At 36.2% G+C, this 22,551-nt stretch overlaps 1 protein-coding gene across 7 annotated transcripts in view; it reads right to left on the reverse strand.

Annotated features, from left to right (window-relative positions):
* Positions 1-22,551, reverse strand: part of RGS12 (regulator of G protein signaling 12) — an 81,451-nt gene that overhangs the window by 42,328 nt on the left and 16,572 nt on the right. For 4 of the 7 annotated variants that reach the window (XM_069856409.1, XM_069856411.1, XM_069856412.1 and 1 more), the window contains exons 2-3: positions 22,024-22,143; positions 1,835-1,856 (exon numbers count right to left, since the gene is read on the reverse strand). In XM_069856409.1, the coding sequence (XP_069712510.1) occupies positions 1,835-1,856; positions 22,024-22,143 (142 nt within the window). Of the gene's footprint in view, positions 1-1,834; positions 1,857-7,395; positions 8,112-12,037; positions 12,179-20,851; positions 20,926-22,023; positions 22,144-22,551 lie in introns of those variants that run through there. The other 3 variants (XM_069856416.1, XM_069856415.1, XM_069856414.1) reach the window with 3 other exon arrangements.

Raw genomic sequence — 22,551 nt, forward strand, 5'->3', positions numbered from 1 at the left:
CTGGCTCTTATTTTTCCAGTCCACTTTCTAGCTATTTAAAAATTGATTCAATTTTACTCAGTACAACTACCACTTTTTACATAAGTTACACAGTCCCCCTTGAGTAGCATTTAACTATATAAAGAGAGTCCATGTTAAATTTTCAGCAGTAGCTGAGAAGGTCATACAACTCAGCAGAAAAAAAATCCATGTAACTTACTTGTCTGTTCTTTCACCTCTGCAATCTACATGATCCTTAGAATTCATGACTTCACAAAACTGTATAGAATTAACTGTGAATGAACAATTACCAATGGAATTTGAATGAAATACAAAAGTCATATTGGAAGAACTGAAAATAAGCAAGATCTTTAAAATAAATTTTCAGCTGGAAGCATAAAAAGCTTGGCATGATATGAGTACTATCACAGGGATCTCCAAGTTTAGATGGGCAACAGAAGTGCAATAATTTTCATTAACATGGAACAAGAACCGTTGCGGACACAAGATGCAAGTCAAACAAAATTTTTTGCCCTTCAGCACCTGGGACTTAGTTCAACTACATACACATACCAAAAAAAGTCTACACTTTTTCTTGTTTTCTCCCACATAAACATAGGTGACAATTTAAAAAGAGAGAATAAAATTGATGCAACTATTTTCTGTTTCGTTCTTTTGTCACTTTGTAGACAAGACAGATACAACGTAGAGTCTATCCTCTCATCTAGACATAAGTACTGTTAAAGTTGTTGGCTCTTGTCAGCAACTAAGAAGGAAAGTACCTGATAAAGGTAGCCAGCCATTGGAAAATGGCTCTGTCAAAAGGACAAAAACAGTAATGTTTCTCTCAATTGTAGTTTTAGTTTTGCAGGGAATCATAAATTAGGACATGATGGAGTTTTGTGAATAGTATTGCTAATTTTGCATTTGCATTTACATGTAATACAAAAAATTATAATTAGCATTCAAAATATTTCTTCAATTTCACTGCACTAACTAAAGCAACACAGTTTGACTTCTTTTAATTTAATAAAATTGTCTAGTACTGTTGTCAAAGAATAGCAAAAGAAATAATACATATGTGAGTTTCTCTGTGGGACCAAGTGAACCAACTCCTACTGAGCACAACAACTGAGAAAAGCCATCTCTTGTACATTCTATACAACACAAATTCCTTTATTCCATTAAGGAAGCATACTTAAAATGTTTCAATTAACTTCAACGGTTCGGAAAAATCATCTTCTAACGTTTAACAAAGAGTGGACATCCTTTAAAACATTAAAGCCATGTTAAAATCAAAACCAAGAAGCTTAGGTGACATCAAGAGGAGTTGACATAGAAGTACTCCAGAACTGCAAAAGCTTCATGCTGGGATTTTACAAATATCAAATTACTTACCCCCTTCTCAAAATGTACTACACTGTAAAGAAATTTCACCCTCAGCAAACGCACCAGTATAGCTTACAAACTAGGAACTAGAGCATCTCTCTTCACAAGCAAACAGGGTATGTAAAGGACAATAAAATGCAGAATAAGATTTGCAATCATCCAATTATACAAAAGTCTACCAGCTCTGCCTCTTTATTACTGTGAACAAAGAAGACCGGTTATAATTAAAATGTGCATATAGAGAGAGAGATATGCCACAAAAAGAACATACAAATGAATCAGTGAAAGTATGTGAACATAATACCACAATATTTTCTTTAGCATAGCTCCCAAAGAGTCCACAGAGTTCTGCATCACTTTGGACACACATCTTTTAATATATCACCTTATTTACCGCATAGGATGTTGTTTAATGGGAAAAACTGATTCTTTTTCATTATAAAAGTAAAAACAAGCTTTAGCTTACCTCCATCAGAAACAGTTGCTGACTGCAATAAGAAAAAGAAAAAGAAGTGTTACTTAAGTTTCATTGTACTGGAGATCTCTGAGCTTCACATCATATTTGGAATGTTAGCTACTTTTATCATCTCATTAACAACAGGTAACATGAGAGAGGAAAATCTAAAGAAGCCAGCCGTTTCCAAGGGTGTTACCTCCCTGCCATAAAGTTGACTCCAGGCCTTTTGACCACTGTCCTGGAACTTGGTCCCACTAGCATCTACTGGATGGACAAAGCCCTTCCTCCTGTGAGAAGCTACACTGATTCCAGCAGTCCTTCTAAGATGAATAGAGTCTATCAGTTGGTACACATGCAAAAGCTGGTTTCTTAACTGTGATCGGCAAAGACTTTACATGAAAATAACACCTCATATACTTTATCTTGCTGCAATACCTGGAGATATTTGTAATCACAATTTAAATTTAGACATTTTGTCAGTCAGATGACTCTGAAAATTTCTGACTTCCACACAGCCAAACAGATCTAAGATTGTTTCCAATAAGCTAGGTAAGAACTCCTCAGCATCTCTACCACTACTTTACATCAAATTTTCAAGGACAACTAGTCTCTAATGAAATTCTGGAGTTTATCTACCCAAAGCTTCTCATCTTTGACGACTAATTACTTCAAGGAAGCTAACATTTCTGTAAAACCAAGTAGCTAACCACTTCCCAAATATGTACTCCAGAGCTTGCACCTTAACACTCAGCTGAGTGAAAAAACTGGAAAGGCAGCTGATTTTTAGATTTAAGTTTCTATTGAGTGTTAATGGCTATTAAAAAATATTATTTTAACTTGGGGAATCTTTTCTTGGTAAACTGAAGTGTCCTTGAACCTTTAAATAACTTTATAAATAGTTAAAAAGAAACTCTTATTTTGTACTGTTCTTTAAAAAGCTAGAGAAGAATCCCCTGTGTACCTACTGTGTCTTCAAGATGGAATACAAATAGAAGGAAAAAACATACATCTATACACAACTCAACAGCAGAGGACATGATCTAATTTTTAATACAAGTATGTTGGAACTTTCAAAGTCTAAACTAGCCGCTATTGCTTCATTCTTCTTGTGCTAGTTCAGCTAAATACAAATACATCTTCCATGGAAAAGATAAAAAAAATGATGGCACTTCTTGTTCAGCTACACAAAAACATCAATGCTTCTGCATCTGTGAAGGGCAGTAATATAAACACCAATGTACCCAGGCCTCTCACTTTCTTAAATTGCGCTGTTTCAGGTATAAAAAAAAGTAATTCTGTTTTGGGTACAGTTCTTCGGCAAACTTAGGACTTCTTTTCTTCTTCTGTTTTGCACATAAGTCTAGCAAGCATATTATATGTTCAGTTAGGCCATAACTTAATTTATGTTTGTAATTTAGAACATTTAATTTACATTACTGAACTCTGTTTTATAAATATAATTGCTTCTAATTACTTATTCATATACTGTACAGAACAGCTGATGAATAAACAACTCCAATGCCACTTCCAAAGAATGAAGAAAAGGATGACTCAAGTTAAAGTAATTGTATCAGTTTACATAGTAGATAGGAAAAAAAAATACATTCCAAATACATATATTATTGAATGGTCATTTACTTTGGCAGCTTGCATGAAGCTAGATTCACACACTAAGTAAAACTTTCCTTCATGTTTTTAAAAGGTATCAAATAAAATGAACAGGATTTTCATGATGGTATAAAGAATCTTTACGTTTTTCAAAAACTGGGGAGTTAACGATTGTAAAATATCATGTTAAGAAAAAATGATGTGATTTCACAGAAATGCTCAAATGTTACAGTAATAGTACCACATAAATTTCCCTTTGGTTTTGATATATCCAACTACATGGTAATTTTTTTTATATTACAAGAACTACACAACACATTCCAATCATTTTCAGTTTACTTCTGCAGATGAGACAGTAAGATTTATTTTAAGAATTTTTCTTTAAATTCATCTATGTAACTGAACTCTAATCCACTTAATTCAACAAAACCAGGTAGAAACTAAAGCTTGTAACTATTATGTAAGACTTTGCAGTAATATGTTCAAAACATGTTTATGAGTACTTAGAAACCCTAACATAAACTTGTCAGAAACTGCATGCAGTCCATACTTAGACAAAGCAGTTTTTCTTCTAAACTGTTCAGCTGAAACTTGTCTAGATTTGTCCAAAGGTATAAGTTGCAAGACCAGATTTTTTTGAATACTATGATGATCTCATTTTAAAAATTCACTATATGTTGGGGGCTGGTTTTCATTCCTCAGCACTCATGCTTACCACCACTGGAGGCTCTTCAGGACAAAATTTGATCTACTGAACTTAGAAAGTTTGATTGTTTGATGAAATTTAACACTTACTGCACACGTATTAAGAGCTACCTATTAAAAACCATATATATTTAAAAGCTATAAAATTGAACAGTTCCTGCATGTAGCCGTTTCTGAAAGATGAGGAGAAATAGGGTATGCCCCCATGCCAGTTAGGGCTAAGGTGAAGACTGAAAAAGTATTTAAGCATCTCATTCCAAATGACAGAATGTATATGTATTCACTTTGCAAATGTACATATAAACTATCACCCAGAGATAAAATCTAATTTTATTCAACTCTCAAATCTTTAACAACCAGATAAGAACTGAAATTAGTTCTTCAAATTACTCTGACTTCCAAATTGGGCTAGGAAAATGCCCATGGTACATGCCAGGAGTCTGATGGTAACAAGTTACCAAGATTTTTAAAATAAATCTAGTTTGGGAAAACCAAAATGTCTTCCAGTATATCTCTTCATGGGAACTCTGTCTGCTCATCTAGCTGGATTAGCAGCGGAGATACACAGACACACACACCTCACAAAGGTGGAGAATGCAACTCTCTTCCCTAGACTTCGGGGCAAGATCTCGATCTCTGTGATCCAAGTGAGGAGCTCAGTGCCAGGGTCAGCAAGCTGAGCCATGACTTCCCAGTTATCATACACCACAAAAGATGTTCTAGGTCTCTGTAAACTGGCAAATGCTTCAGCATGTATTAGACAGCATAAAGTTCTGATTAGGAAAAAACATACCAAATTTCATTTTGTACTGTCTCTCTTTTCTAGTGGAAGAACCAGAAGAGCCCATGAGTTTTTTTGATGTTGTATTCAGGATCTGAGGTTTAGCTTAAAATAATTAACAAGGAGAAAAATACTTTGCACATAAACTTTTTTTCTTCAGAACAGAAATGAACAACAGACTATCTTGCACCAGTGACAGGGTGAAAAAGGAGAAAGAGCATGAAGGAGAATAATTCATAAGGCTGAAAGAGGCTTTATCTTTCAGCTTTCATGGTCTATAACCTGCTAGTTTCATGCACCACTGCATGAAACTAGTGTGATGGCATCTTTCAGTCGACAGAAACTCTCATCCAGAAAATCCACTTTGTTCCATTTTACATGTTCCACTTTACATGGATCAAGAAACTAATCAAGTACTGTCAAAATCTGCCAAAATACCATGACCAAGAAAACCCCAAAATACTCTCTGCCAAAATACCATGACCAAGAAAACCCCAAAATACATACCCCAGACATTACATTGCACAAATAAATCCTTGTGTACAGACTACCCAGAAAATACAATGCAAAAATGTCCTTTTTCTGCACCTCAAGTTTTGTCATTTAAGTCAAAGTCATGCTCAAGTACCTGAGCAGAACAAAGAGAAAGCGGGGATGCCAGGAGAGTGACACATACTAGGGAAACGCCAGGCCTTAGCAATAAAATGAAGCAACATGAAATCATCTGTGCTAATAAAATGTGGGTGAGTGCCTTCCTGAGTCAAAAAAAGACCTATCTATTGCCAACTCCTTCTGAGATGAAATGCGGAGGGATAAAACCTATATGAAAAGACATATTCCTATCTCCTACCCTAACAGTGATAAAAATCACAGATTAAACAGAAACATCCACTTCTTTCCTGGGCATCCAGAAAAATTGAGAGAAAAAGAGATTAAAAATGACCTCCCGATGTGCCCTCTCTAAGGCACATTTTTCCAATACAGGCATCAACTTTTGCTGCATCCAAAGAATTCTCTGACTGCTGCCTTCAGAATCTGTCAGGCTTACCTTACACAATATTAGACACCACTCTATTTTACAAAAGCCCCTCTAATTAAGCCTTTGAGCTGGGAATAGAATACCTAGTCCACCAAACCTCTAAATTTATTTTCTTATATGATTTTAATATACAAAAGAAGTTTGGGAAACTTGTGTTCTTTAAGAGATGAAGCACCAAAGATTTACACACTGAATACAAATAGCCAACTTTCAAATGTTCTGTCACCTAGCTTAGGGAAAGCTATCACTCAGTCGACTGTCTGCTTGCATCCAGTTTTGTTCAAAATCCTTACTAAATCCCCCAAAGCAACTTCTCCTTTTGCCAAGGTACTAATTAAGAGCGGATCCCTAGATCTTCAGTCACATTACTCCAGGACTTACATTGCATACATATATTTTTATCCTTCTTAATACATTACAGCATTAACTTTGTACAAGTGCCATGAACTCCAATGATCTCTGGAAGGGAGATCATATCTCAAAATATGGTATACACTGTTCTAACATTTTAAATAAAAAATAAAGCCATATTACTTATAAACTATTGCTAAATTTTCCCTCTAATAAATAATCTCAAATGCACTTCGCATCTAAGTATTAGAGTAAAATTACAGCACTTATACCCTCATATCAAAATATTATTGCAATTAATTTCATGATTTAGAATTCCATGAGAATGACCCTTAAGAGTGCCTCTTAAAGGAGGAGTATTACAGAAATTGTCTTTTCAATTCTCTGCTATTAAAGAGATCCATTTATAATAGCTAAAACAGAAGTATTATAGATGTAAGAATTCCCAAGAAAAAAAAATACAGTAGAACTACTGCACAATAATTCTACAGAATACATTTTTCTCTGAAGGTTAAATATTTTTGTCAAATATTTGACTCTATGAAAACAGCATATGAACAGTAAATGATGTGACATTTGGAAATCCTTTAAGAAACAATTGTTCAACTTCTTACCCCAAACAAAACTGATTTTATCACACTTAAACACAGTGCCTTAAGTGCCAAATCAATCCCTAAAATTATGATAAAGATATATACAAAATATATACACTTCTACCTGAATATATAACATTTATATAATGGTACAGAAAGCATATACAAAATACATTGCACAGAATTAAAAAACAGGCACAGATTATAAACATACTGATTTTCTAGCTTTATACATATTCATAAATTCATCTCAAAATCTGGATGTTAGTTACTACAATAAGATTCCCTTTTCTCTGATAATAAAATCCAACGTTTGCATTTACAAAGGAATTTTGACTCAAATACTTTAAAGTCAAAAAGCTTAAAGGCTAAGCAAAAAGCATTCTGAAGCTGATAACACTCTACTCTAATTTCTTGCCAATAACAATAGCCTCTTCTAATTTCTCACTGCAAGGATGCCTTGCCTTAGCTAAATATAATTTGTATCACTTACCCGCTCTTCGTAAGAGACAGCAGTTATTTTTCCTAGCAGTACTCTTCCTAAATTCATCTTCACTTAGTATGGAAAAAGCATCTCCTTAACACACCAGCTTCTCAAAGATTAAACTCAAAAATTCAACCTTGTTCCATGCCTGTACATGCCAGTAAAGTTTAAAGGCATTTCGTATGAAGTTCTATTTTACTCCCTTTATGTTACCCATAGCAACAGGCCAATGCAGGAAGCTGTGGTTCGTCAGGGATTCAGATTAGATCTCAATTATCTCTCACCAGAAAAGCTAGATCATTTCATATAAATCATGCTGATTGTATTTTAAAACGTTTCCTATAAAAAATCAGAAAATAAAATGACGTTGAAGTGTGTTATAGTCCTGTATTCAATAAAACAGATTTCCAGGACCGTTTTCAGAAAAACATTAATTAATCACCCTAACATTAGTTATAGAAACATTTACATAGTAAACCACTATTTTCAGAGGTTTACATAATGCAAGCCAGAATAAAGCAGGACCTCAAACGGTCTATTCTACTTATCTTTTTGGGATTAACACTCTAAATTGCATGTAAAAATCTGCAGTACAAGAAAACCTGGCATATTTGGTTAAACCTAGGTGCAGCTGGCTGTCACTAAAGACAAAATTCTCCTTTCAGAAACCAATTGAGATTCTCCCCTTCCTTCCTCACTACCCTGTGCTCAACTGATGTCAAGACAGTTCTGTGCACGGTGCCTCAGGAACAGAGAGCAAACTAGGCTACTTGTAATGTAAGAGGGAAGTGCTATTACCTTGCCCATGACAGCAGTGTCTTCAAGGAACTGTATATGGAAAGCACAGGATTTCACAAAGTTTGCAGCTATCCACCAGTAAATAGCGGTAGTACCCAAAGCATTCATTGCTGTTATTTTTTAAGCAATCAGGATACAATTTTCTGCTAAAAATAAACATCAGAATTGCAAACTGAGAATGATTAGTGGACATTTTTATGCTAGTGGCATGTCCTTAGAGCCAAGGTGGACTTAGTAGTAGTAGTTTAGGAAAGAGGAATCTCCTCCTTTGTTCAATGCAGCAAGTGGAATCCCCTACATACATACAGTTCCTAGGCTAAGCCACTAACACAGAAACAACCCTATGAAGAAGGCAAACATTACTCTGAACTTACACAGAGAGAAAATGAGGAAAAAGAAGTGAAGATCCTTTACTCGAGATCTCACACTAAGATTGGCTTGCAAAAGACAATTAGAGTCCACACATCTTCCCCTTTCTGGATTTAGGATGAAGAGACTTGGTTAACACAAAATATCTGTCTTCTCAGCCTGTCTTACAGTGACCAGAGGAGAAATCTTAAGCGAATTGCAGATGAAAATGGAGCTTTAACAAGCACTCCAGAGACATAAGCAAATTGCTGCAATGGACAAAGTTCATGTTATGATTGATTACTTCTTTGAATAGGCACACCACTGCATTTTTTAAATGCTGTCTTCTACAAGTATTTAACACCATGAAGAAATGCAATGGCACAAATAGGTGGGTAGACAGGAAGGCATGTGTTTTACAAATGACATCCCCCCATTTTAGCACTTAAAAAGGAAATACTCTACAATACTTGCACAGAAGAACAAGTTCACTATGTGTAGATAAGTATTAAAAATTTATAACTTTATAAAGAAAAAATGCAAAACAGAGGCGTTTAAATACTACATTTTGTTTGACACTAAACCAAGTGGGATGCAGGATGTCAATACCTTAACCAAACATTAACACCATTACAAACAGGCAGATAACCAGGTGCATTATAATCCTTCCATTGGCTAAGTAAAAAGCACAAATAGATCAGAAATGGCTAGAGAACCTTCCTGTGAACACCCCCTTGGGGTAACCCAAAAAAAGTTTAAGTCAACACTATTGATAAAAGTCCTAAGTCCCCTGGAAGTCACCTAGAAAGATCAAATGTACAAGCACAGTTTTAACAGGTGAAGATGTTAACCACAAGAACATAAGAATGATGAAGAAAATAACCCCACATGCAATGGGATGCAGCTGCAAGATTAGCCCTTCACTGGAGCAACAATTGCGAACACTGATAGGAACACTGTGTGTGGGCAATGCTTTATACATTCTAGGCACTCATACTTGGTGTTATAAACCTAATAATCCCCTAGTTTAAACAGACCTTTAGAGTTGTTGATTTTAGTTCACTGAACTGAGCATTGCACGTCTACATTTTTTCCAGTGACTCTACTAGCATTGCACATAAGCTCTACCGATTATACAGTACCAGTCGATGATAACTGCTATGAAATGCCTTGTGGCTCTGAAAGCCTTTTAAAGAATTGTCCCTCTACATTCTCACAGGTTATTTCAGCAGCTGCCAGATTCAGAATCTTGTGATTTTGTGTACTATATTTGTAAACCAGGCAGGCAACTTAAAGTTCAAAGGTCAAATGCAGAAGGAATGTTAATTTGCAAAACTATTAATGGGAGGTGTTAAAATATGACACAACAGCTTTAAAAACCTTATTCAGATATACCAAAGACAACGTTTATAAACCCACATCCATCTGCTTAGAAGCTAAACTGTGGGAAGGGGTAAAGACCCCAGATATGGTTGAACTGTTTTTCTCTTCTACCCTCCCTCCACTTCCTGCTCCTATTTTCTTTTATACATTTGTTTTCACAGCAGAAAAAGCTAAAGAGAAAGACAGAATGACAAGAAGCCTGGATAAGTTTTAATTTGTCAAAATATGGATAGGACTTAATATATCCCCGACTCCTAAAAGATGAAAACACACACAAAAAACACCAGGCAACTAAAATAGAGGCAATCCTCTGGACCAGTTCCTGGTCATACAAATTACTAAAGTAAGTCTGACATTAACAGAATGCATCAAAAATCTTAAACTTCATCAATATCAAGTATTTCCTTTTTCAATCACATATTAAATAAAGTAACAACTACTTACATGAAAGACAGAGAAAAAATACCTGTTAAGAAAATGATTTAGCTCACTGACCCTAGTTTTCTGTATTATAAAAACCAGGTGTATCAAAAAGCCCACACACAAATTAAGAAAACTTTACTATAAAATACTTCTTTTTTCTAATTCTCCAAATTTTCTATAATCTGACCCGATTCATTCTTGTCAATGATTTGTCAGTAACACAACAGTAAACAGATCCCAGACATACTACTGATTAAAAAAGGGAAGATTCTCATATTTACAGCATCATGGTTCCCCTCTGTCAATTTTAAAGATTAACATCCTTCCTATTCCATGGCAATATTAACAAATTATATCTGCAAGCCAAAAATTTGTTCGTATAAATAACTGAAATACTAGCCGTCTTGTTAAATACCAAGACTTCTCATAAAATAAACTCAGTGAGACTGGATGCAAAGCACTGTTCCAAGTGCCCCCTGCTGCCTGCCTACACTGAAATTCTCAGCAAAGCATCAAGTTCAGGAAGATTTGTTATCCAGAAATCTACTCTAAAAACAAATATTTGTTTTTGAAAGCCATATTGTAAACCTCAAAAAACACTTCCTTAGAGCCTGATAATAAAAAATATTTTTTAACAAATAATTTTTAAATAATCACTATTTTTTTCCTGCTGATCAACATTTTAAGAAAACTGAATTCTTCCCACTAAGAAAAACATGCAGAAACAGTATAACTTGCACATCCAGACAGAAGGCAACTTGCAGCCCAATAGTAAATTAAAATTAAATTACATATTAAGAAGGATATGATTAAGTGACAGATCACTGAAACACATTAAGCCACTTTTGAATTTCCTGTTGCTGTAGATGGAGCCTCTAAGAATCAATAGGTCTTGAGGAAATCAATGTAAAATTGAGCATGGAAACTACTAATTAAGTAAGCAATGCATATATATCTTCTAAACCTTGCAACAGTTTCTTTCCTTGTCATTTTAAAAACTGATAGTTTTGCTGCTATACTTTTAGCATTAAAGCCAATTATACTCTCAGACATATAGACACAAAGAATAAGACTGTAACGTCAAAATTTGATAACACAGCTAGGACCTTTACTTACAAAATGTGTTTTCTGGGCAACAAAAAGCTAAGGCTGGTCTAAAGTCTTTAAGCCTCAGAAATTTTGTATTGTATAAATTCTCTTTTATTTTCAGTTGTTTGAATAACTCATACAACCTGGATTCTGTTTTACTGGATAAAAATCCATCTGGAAGAAAAAAAGAACTAAATGCATACCTTAAAAAGATGCTGTAACAATTAAAAGGTAACTTTAACATGACATTCTTACTTTACGGAAACACGTGCAAATGTAGTGAATAATAACGAAAGATTTATTAAAAACCTTATTAGAGAAGTAGATGCATATCTACTAAACTCACATCACATTTTATAAACAACACAATGCTAAAGACAGATTTAAAACATATATATATAAAAGTTGTATTATTAATTTCATAACGCAGCTTATATAGAAAGTCAACTTAAATACTTATACTTACAAACTTTGTCTCTTTAAAACCTCATTGAATCCTTAGAAGCATTTTTATCATATCTCACTGTAAGATTTCTTAGCTCGGAAGGCTATTCATTAAACCATATTCCTGTTTTCTGTTCGCTTTAGACAAACAAAACTTTATACTTACAGACACTTGACTATCAGTAAAAGTTTTCTCCATGTATAAATGGTTTAATAGTTCATTGTTAAGAAACAGTCCCTCCAACTTTATTATTACGCTCTTTCTCAACACATATTTACTTCTTCCAGCGTCCAGTAAAAAAATGAGGCTTCTCTGTCTGTTGCCCTATCAACACCTCTCCCATTCTCCTCCCTCCCCAGCTCATTCTCCGCCCTCAATACTGGTTCTGTATCTTCTCATCAAAAGGAACAGGCAGCTTTTAAAATGTTGTTTAGGCAGGTCCCGTGAAACAATACAGCTTCTGAAAGACAACAGCATGCTGCTGAGGAATCTGCTAATGTAAAATGCATTTGGTAAGGGCCTACAGGACTCTGTCTTAAACGTTTGTCCTAACTTGTTCAAGCATGGAGTCGACATCATTTTCTCCTCCAAAGTATTCTCTTCTTTAATACGTTCCTCTTTGATAAGTGCATTACCTGAATGAAGTAGGTCATCTATCCCTGTTAAAAGTACTTAAAATATAACAGAAAAATATTCCTAAAAAAATTTTTACAACTTTTCACAGCATATTTATTTCAGTTTCTGGCATGTAGGTACGTGTCTCAGTACGATTACAATCACATGTACACATCTTATGCAATCTATCCCATCCTACCAAAACGCTCTGTGTTCTTTTGAGTAAGCAGGGCACTGGCATTTACAAGGATCACGTTCCAAGAGAAACATGATTCTTGTAATTTTCAATACCACACCTACTCTCCAGACAGACCAACAATATCTGCATCTATTCAGAAAGAAATGCACACACTTTCTGCCCAACAAGTAATGCTTAAATTCCATCCTTCTGCAGTTTCTTGGTCCAGAGTGAAAGAGGATGGATTTTTACTGTGTGTTTTTAAATATCAAAAGAACAATGAAATGGTTTGAGGATTTAATATTGAACAAAAAGCAGCAGCTTGTCTAGGAGAAGATCAGTCAATTTTTTAAAATTCACTGGACTGATAAATCCATGAGGATGGTGAAAAGTAAATGGTACCAACTCCTAGCCAAAATCTCAGCACTTAAACATGGAGACAGTGTCAGAAACATCTCACAGGATATCTACAGTGCTATCATTTGTGCTGTGATTCTACTCTAGAGATGCAAATCAGTTAATTCAACAAGGCCTTAATTCATTCCCTAACATTAACCAGATCATATAGAGCCAAAATCCCTCCTCACCACCATGTAGCACACGACTCGATAAAAAGACATTCCAGGTAACAGAAAGAGCAGCCAAGGGAGGGCAGTAACAGACGCAGGAAACCAGTCACCCAGTTCCTCATTCCCACCTAGGAACTGCACCGGCAACCGGTTTTGTAGCAGCAGCTCTGCCCAGGAAAGCTCCGGCTGCCCTCCCCATTGACAGCTGCAGCACCAAGAGTAAATGCTCCCAGAGCCCACGGCAGGTACACTGCACCAGGAGATGCTGTGGTCAGCGAGCCCTTGGCTTCACAAACAAACAAGTTTACACCAAGTGAACGGTAATGCAGCTTCCCATACTGAGAGTACAATCCATAATCCCACAGTTAAGGAGAAGTAACATCCATCCTTGAGTCTAAGAATCAGTTCAAAACACAGGTTTATAAAAGCCAGTATTAAGTTTCCAGTGGTGGCCATGCATAGATATCTACCGACAAGAAGCACAGGACACTTCCCTGATGACATTCCCCCGGACTTCAGGTACTTTTAGTCCAGGAGATTACTTTAACCTGGTGTGGCTTTTCTCCTAAGTAAGCCCTAGTGGCTGTCTTTTCCAAATACTTGTCCATTTTTCCCCCAGGACATGCAAATTTCTTGAATCCACAGCACTCAGTGCTGAGGCATCCCACAGACAGACTCACCTCCTGCATGAACAATCGTGTTGTTTGTTCTGCTCCTGGCTCCAACTACCTTTAATTAATGATGCTGACTTCTTGTCCTGAAGGGGACAATGAGCAGTCAATCCCAACTACTACTTCAATGCCACAGAAGAATTTGTATTCGTTAGGCTTTTCTGAACCTTTTCTACTTCTAATATATCAAAACCTTTTTGAAATAAAGAGGCCAGACTATAATATTCAAGGTGTGGTCAAATCATAGATCTGTACAATGGAATCACTGGGTTTTTTCCTCTTCTCCTTCCCTAAGAATTCATAATGTAAGCTGTTGTTTCATTGCGACTGTACTCAGTTGATGTTTTCACACAACTGTCTCTTATAACTCAAAGACCTGAATTCCGAGAGGAAACAGTCGTCTCAGAGACGCATACATATCATTTGATGTATAAAGCTAGGACTATTTTTCCTCATTTGCATTGCTTTACATTTATCTGCATACATTTTCACCTGCTATTTCGTTCTCCAGTCATCCAGTCCCATAAAAGCAGCCTGCTTTCATCTTCAGAGACTGCTCTTGTCCTTATTACCTTGCGTAAGTTCACCTCACTGCTCACCTTCTTGGGGGGAGCCTTAAAAGATGCTCTTGAATCAACAGTAACACAAGAAACTGAAGCAAGAGCCAGCCTTAAGTACTAAATAATTCTGGGTTTCAGAAACAGACCCCAGTGCTGTGATCTATTACTCTGCCTTAATATCAGAGGGTTAACATACCTCATGAATTAGACCCAGGAGAGAAAAGAGTTTTAGTTCAAAGAGACCAAGCCCAGTTTCAAAATAACACCAGGTACCAAAGGTTATAAAGATATTCCTGAGAGGCTGCTGTCCTATGAAGAGTCCCAGTTCTGCAAGCACTGTGTTTTGTCACTACACAAGGAAACCAGAACCAAAAGAACAGAGCCAAACCCAAGGTCTGATACCTTATATTGCTGAGCTACGGGATATGACTTCTTTGTGGCTTTAGGTGGTTACTGTAATGCGTTCACCCTGGTTGACACTTCTAATTCCACAAACGTGACTGCATCAGAGATGTTGGCAGCTTATGAATTCACCTATGTCCATTTAATCACATTGCTGAGAAGATGTAAGGCCTGCTGCCTCAGTATTTAAGCAGAATGCAAGTTTGTGTCTAGTCCCTGAAAGCACACACTGTGTCTCTGGATCTGTAACAGAAATTGGCTTGTGCTTGAGAGCCAAGCCCAGAGGCAAGAAAGCTTGGACAGAGCTTGAGTGGCAGGGTCAGACAAAGTACTGATCTCTTCCTCAGGGAGAAATTTTTCCATTCAGTGCCAACTGTCTTTGCACATATGGGGACTTAATTCCCTATGAAATCCATCCTAGGCAACACCGCTGGTTTCTTCTCAGGCACCAAAGTATGGGATGAGCGCTACCGTGATGAGCACTGCCATACGCAGCTCTCTAAGAAAGCTGAGATGAGATCCAGCTCTCAGCATATTCTCTGATTAGTCTGCTTTCTGCTTGCAAATTTACATGGCAAACAGTAAAAATAGTATGGTCATTTTACCAATTGCAATAACAGAAAACAAATACCATTACTTTTGGTGTCTGGAAAAAATATCACACAGTTTAACATTCTGGATTGTGTCTAGAAATAAGTGTCTCCACTTCATGATAAAGAGGTCACATGCAACTGTACTCATCTGTTGGCCAACCCACCTTTGTTAGATACTTTACAAAACAGTGTGAAGAGTGTAAGAACTTTCCATGATAAAGTCTATAAAAGTAAGGAAAACTGAAGAGCACATATTGGCAAAGTTTTAAAAATTATGTTACAGTATAAAATACCAGCAAAGGCTTAACATTATTGCTTGTGCATGATCTGTGGAGGAAAATAAATAAAAGTATATTGCTAGCGTGACATTTTATTTCTTTAGGGAGTAACAATGGATATAACTAAAGTACCCAATAAGATCACAGATGCCAAAGTATAAGCCTGAAGAAGATCCTGTAGAGGATGCCCAGAAGAGTTTGAAATTGTTAATAGAGTAATCTAGAGAACCAAATGTGAAAAGTGATGCTCTTGGAAGTCTTTAAGACATCCTAAGAACGATGAAAGCAAAAAAAAAAAAAAAAATGCCTAAGGGGTAACACAGGCATCATCCACAATGGGATGATAGTAACGTAGAGACACACTGGCCATATCTGTACTAGTCAAATAAACAACACCATAAGCTATTGTGTAGTTCCAAAGCCAGCTGCGCTTTCTGGTCACTATCATACTGCCAAGCTCTCCCGGCCTCCTAGCAATAAAGCTGGTGGCATCCAAACTGCCTGCTGCGCACAGTGATGCTACCCTTCGGGGTTAATGCCTAAACCATGTCCAGAAATCATACAAAGCCACACAAATGACAACCCTAGCCATGCGGCAGTACAAACACTGCAGTCCTCTGCCTGCCTCCATGCTCTGGCACTCCTTCATTTACCAGCAGAGGTGCGCAGCCTCTACGCTGCACAGCAGGTGAACAACTCCAGCCAGGATGGGAACAGTCAAAGGTTTGAACAGAGCAAAAGAATGCCTGGCAGACACCACTGGATGCTTTCAAAGCCTTACTGATCAGCTCCGTGACCACATATGCTACAGTAATTCATGGTAAAGAAATCAATGTTTAATGTCATGATGAATTTACACTATTTGAAGCTATATGTTACTATTCAGCAAGAGGTTCTCGGCTACTATAAGAAGTGATTGTAAAACCCATAAGGACACGTCTTTTAGGCTTTGCACTGGTTCAAAAGCTGACCCTGGTGGCGTACTCCAAGGAATAGGACATGGTAGTCACTGCCACTCCACCCAGCCACACTAGACAGGTTCTAGCAAAGGGAAAAGGGAAACGAAGAACCCAGGCTGTGGTCACAGATCCATTAGGCTTCCAGAACAACAGTGCTAGGAGTCAGACTGTGTTAGCATTCAGACTCCAGAATATCTGTATATGAGAAAGGAGCACCCCTTTAGGAACTCTATTAATAATATGCTAAAAGTACAGAACTACCTCTTACATACAACAATGGAGATTTTATTCTTTCATGTGGTTTTATTTCAGAACTGGCCTTTCCTCCACCTTCACGAAAGCAGACAGCAAAACTGTCAATTTGTCAGTTATACCTCAGATAAAAATGAGGACAAAATACAAGCAAAAGATGCAGTCCTTAAAGGACTATATGGTGGAACCTGTGTATGGCAAGTTACCATAGCTTAAAAATGTATATACTCTTTTCAAATTTTAAATTCACAATTATAAGCTGAGAATTATGAGGCCTCTTGATGTAAATTACATAATAACTTATACTAGCCATAGTGGTGACATTGTCACCATGCCGATGATGTAAACACATCAGTAAGGCAAGCTCTGCAGGGAGAGTTAATACTTTTTATTAGACCAACCATTAGGGTGGGAAAAGTTTGGGGCATGTTTAGCTCTTCTTGTCTGATTTTTCTAGTGTACTAGTTGGTGTAATATAAGCTATTATCTCCTTGTGTAAGCTTTGTCTGATTATTTAAATCAGTCAAACAAAGACAGGTACCCACTTAAAAACTCATTATTAAGTCAAATGAGCATTTAGGGGGTTTTGCCACCCACAGATGCCACAGCTAATATCCAGCAGAGGCATGTCATTCATTAGTATAAAAACCTCATACCAGAGAGATGTGTTGTGTACTTTCAATTAGCAAATGAAATGCAAAAAAAAAAAAAAATCCTTCAGTGGAATTAACAAAATAAAAAAAAAAAATCAAGTATTATTAACTGTAATAACAGTCAATAATACTATATTATTAATGGTTATAATTAAGATAGAACATGCTAATAAAATTCCTCACACTGATTTTTAAGTGTGTTACATTCGAACTTTGAAAACACTACTAAACACAGAAATTTGATGCAACAAATGTTCTTTTTCATACAGGAATTAGTTTTAAGCTTTCCAAAATGGGATGAGGACATGAAGAAAAGCAGCAACAGCCATCTTTTTTGTCCTGATAGTTAGTTAAAAGAATTAAATAGTCCTTAATTTTAAACAGATCTTTACATTAAAAGGTTATTTAACAATACTCAGAGGGCCTGACACTTGTTTGCCTAAGATATTATGGCTCTCATGATACTACCCTGCCCTATCTCCAACCACAGAGAAATACCAAAAGTGCAAATGCCACAATGATTTTCAGGAAACAATAGCTTTGAATGCTCTCCTTGGTGAGGAAGAACCTTAATTTGTTGACTTCAAGGGAATACTGCAAGGGTCACCCATTTTTACAGACCTCAATTGAAAATAAAATATGAATGTAATGAGCTGCAGTTGAAAGTGTTATGGAATCTGATTCCAAAACTGTTGATGAGAAAAGGGATTACTCTGTTCAATATCGGTTTTTACAAAGGCAGTGTTCTAGTCTCTGCAGTCTCAGAATCACCTATAATGTTTCTAAATCTATAAACAATATCTTTGCCAGGGCAGAATCATGCAAGAGGACGAGCAGTGGCACTTACCTACAGGGAAGAGAAGCAGGAAGAAAGGTAGGATCATGCTCTCTCATTAGTCCATATATTAAATAATTCTAAATCACAGCAAGATCCATTTAGCTTAAGCTACACCTTGCAAATCTGAACCAGGAAATATGCTATAAAGTAAAATCAGTGGAAATCACAGAATTTTAGCACGGTTGTTAATGGGCACTACTTCTTAACAACAAATTATTCCCATAGTAAAGTGTATTACTACATACAAATATTAATCTGTTCTTAATAAAAACAGATTTCTTTTAATTTAATACAGGAAAAGTTCTAAATGTATTTCTTGTGAAAACAAACAACTAAGGCATATACTAGACACTAATTTTCTGAATTCAATTCCAGCTTACAAGGTAATCACATTCAGCTCTGGTGTGAACAAGCACAATTTCCACAGTTCATTAATAAAACTGTGTATTTTGTCAGAGATTTGCTGTATCACAGTCATAGCACAACTGCATCCATTAATTTTGCATTCTCATTGTATTTTGAACCCTGAAGATTTAAAATTATCTTGTATACACGTCCTATTAGTAAATACAGCACCTAGAGGTTAATCCTACAAACTTATCTGTTTTCTTCCATGTATAAACCAGTTTCTGCAGGTAAGAGGAAAGCGCTTAAGGAGGGGCAACTGTATCATTACAGCTAATTCTAACCTTAAAATAATATTGTCTGTGCATGTACAGACAGCCATAATGTAATATTTAAAACAATTTATTTATATTTAAAACTCTTTTCTTTCAATCATTGTTTTTATTTATTAAAATAAAATATATAAAAATATGTTTTCTTCTTGGATAGATTTTTTTTCAAAAAACTGCAAAGAAACCACGCCACCTTATGGTAGAAGACAGCAAAACAGCTCCAAAGACAAGAGCAAGTTCACACTCTCATCAAAAATCAAAATACAGCCTTCTTCTCACTTATAAGCAAATGAACCTTGTTCAGCCTATGCCCACAAGAGAAATTGCATGGAACCTACTTACGCTGCTTAATTTAGAAGACTAAGTTGGATGCCAGCAGGAAGAAAAACCCACAAGATCAGAGAAGCATATTCATTTTCAAACTTCATGTTTAGGTTAGTACCTTATCTTTTGTGCTAAGATAACTGGAAAGAACGCAAAACCAACTGAGTAGCCTATATAGTATGTTCATGATCATTATTCCAAAGGTGGAGTCTCTAAGAATTTCCTGGTATTGTTATTTCCTCTTCCAGCAACTCTAAATAGATGACCTGAAATAATCTAAGCACGTACTAATAACATTGTGTTCTGCTACACTGAGTGCAACATTGCTTGGGAAAAGCGCTGCAGTAGTGATGTTAAAGCTAGAACCACAACCGAAACACCTCAACACTATTTTAACTTTGATTTATAAGTTTTTAAAAGTTTTTTTTTTGTTTTTAAAAGTTTTTAAAAGTTTTTAAAAGTTTTTAAAAGTTTTTTTTTTTGATTTATAAGTTTTTTAAAATTCTCTCTGGCCAGGTATTCCTCCTGGTGACCACAATATCATTCTCTTACAGCATGTAGAGGGAGAAAAAGATATTTCAAAGTGAAATGAAGAAACTGACATGGAGCAGTCCCCACCCAAAGAGCTACATGTAGTAAGGGCATTCATCCAAATACAGATGGTTTCTTTGATCAGTTTACATCGTGACCAATAATGTTAAGTTTCCCCACCCAAAGTAACAGCTTTAAGAATTAAGACATGGGGTAACACAGAGATCCTCACAATCCCTCCTGTTGGGGCTACTCGATTTATATACACTAACAAATACCAACTAAGACATAATGAGAGAAAAGTGGACTTTTTAGGCCAGTGACTACACCATCTTTCTGAACTTAATGGAACGTAAGTACCAAGTCCCTATTTTAATGAATATTTATGCAACGTAAAACAGCTCCTACAACAGTCATTAAATTATATTCTCAGTCTTCAAAATGTGAGATGTGCACGTAATTCTCTAGGAAATTTGAATCTGGAAGAACAGAGTGTGAATTGTGTTTTTCCTAGTACACATGAATCACTAGCACTATAATCTCAGACATTCTCTCTTACTGTGACCAGAAATTTTGTCAAAACTGATAATGATAATATATAGCAGCAAGCCTTTCTGAATTTAGAAGAATCACCATTTTCTGATGAAGAAAGATGTATTTACGTCGTTCCCAAACAGCTTTATCTAGAGGCTCTTGCTCTGTTTTTTAAAGTTATGCACTAACTGTATTAAAGTAATGAGTGCAAAGAAATGAAAAAGTATTTTTCATGATGAGAAAAAAAGTAAGACATTTAAAAGCTTCAGACAAGATAGAAATGGAAAGCCATGAAAAACGTCCTTTAAAACATCTGAGAAATAAATGAGTAACTGCAGTTCCTACCTGCATTCCCTAAGCACGCCAGAAGCTCCTTCCATATATTTTTCCTTAGAAATCCAGTGTGGTGAGCTGCCCTGTCCTTTAGTTAAGAGTCAGTGAAATGCCATTCTTCCCACTTTTTCCCACAGCAGGAAACTCAGAATATCTCCCTCTTTCCTCCTCCCATCTCAAACACTTTTCAAACACCTCCTTCCCATTTAGAGGAATCAGTGTGCCACATTCCCTCCCATGCTGAAGAGCTGAATAATATGTATTACATGGTTCTACGCCAAGAGCTCCGCACATATTTCTGTTTCCCACCAAGGACAAACCTTCTTCCAGGTAAGCATGATAAAGGGGTAAGGGAAAATCTCTCCATTCACCTTCACAGCACTATGGGTCAGGTTTTCCCAAGGAAGCACACTAGAAGAGAAGATATAACAAAGCCATTCCTACACAGCTGGTTGAGGGACGCTCTCAGCAGAGATGCAGGAGCAGGTTTTTACATTCAGATGGCTTTTCATTTCTTGTTTTCACCAAAACTAATACAGTTTGGCCACTGAGGTTCAGGCATCAGCTGATGTTATACCAGATGTGAAATAGCGTTGTTCTATCAAAAAATCACCATAGTCAATGACCAACATCAAGTTGACTGGGAATTCTTTTTTCTCAACTGCTGACATAGAGCAAGAGGAAACATATTTAAGTATTTTTAAAACATTTTTCCATTCTCAGCAAGCTACATTGCTTAGGAAGTTATGTAAAGAACCTGGTTCAGCAACAAAATTGACCCCAAAAAATTTTCTCAATGCAGTGATCATCAGCTGAGTAAAACAAAGAACATGATGAGCATTTGATTTTTTTTATATATCATGATACAGTGATTTCTAAGATGTGATGTATATTTGGATCAGCGAAACCATATTATTTTGCTTTTCATGACAACTATGATGGGTAAAATAAGAGTCAAAATTCCCCACAGAAAGAATGGCCAATGCTGGCATCAATGAAAACTAGTAAAGTAACACTGAAAATCACAGGCGATACCCAAAATCTGTATTCTTCCCACATAAATGTCATACGATGATTAGTAACTTTATTACACTACAGATATTACTCACTTTCTTTCATTAATGATCAGCATGGACTGCTGTAAGTTCCTCTCCAGGACTCACTTCTAAGTGAAAGTTAATTACCTCAAGGTCATCCAGAGAACGAGTAATACTAAATCGCTTGGATCTTCCAAATGATCTTCGAACAGAAGAACGTGGGGGAGGAGCCTGATTTAGTCCCATTGGATGTCCAAATTTTGCACCCTAAACAAAACAGAAAATATATATTATTTTTTTACTTCTTTAATTAGAGTACATTGTTGATCATAGTGAGACCATCTGAACTTTAAGCATTGACAAGTCGAGAAGTTCAAAGAGGTGGATTTGCAAGCCTGTATAAGGACCACAGTTTCAACAGAAGTTGGTCACTTGCCATGATCCTGTAAAATCATGTATTAAAATCATTGAAGTTATGACTCTTCCAGTGTCAAGATAAACATTGTATTCAGCATTAAGGTACTGTATAAACAGGAGTCATCAGTTAGGTCGCTGAATTGTACACATGAGCTTAGTTAAAAGCAAGGCAATCCTAGATCTTTACTGTCTTAACTGGAACATACTTACAATGACAAAAACTATTTTCTTTCTATAGGAAATTACCATCCTAGAAAT

The sequence above is a fragment of the Phaenicophaeus curvirostris genome, chromosome 4 (genome assembly GCF_032191515.1).
Source record: "Phaenicophaeus curvirostris isolate KB17595 chromosome 4, BPBGC_Pcur_1.0, whole genome shotgun sequence".
NCBI lineage: Eukaryota > Metazoa > Chordata > Aves > Cuculiformes > Cuculidae > Phaenicophaeus > Phaenicophaeus curvirostris.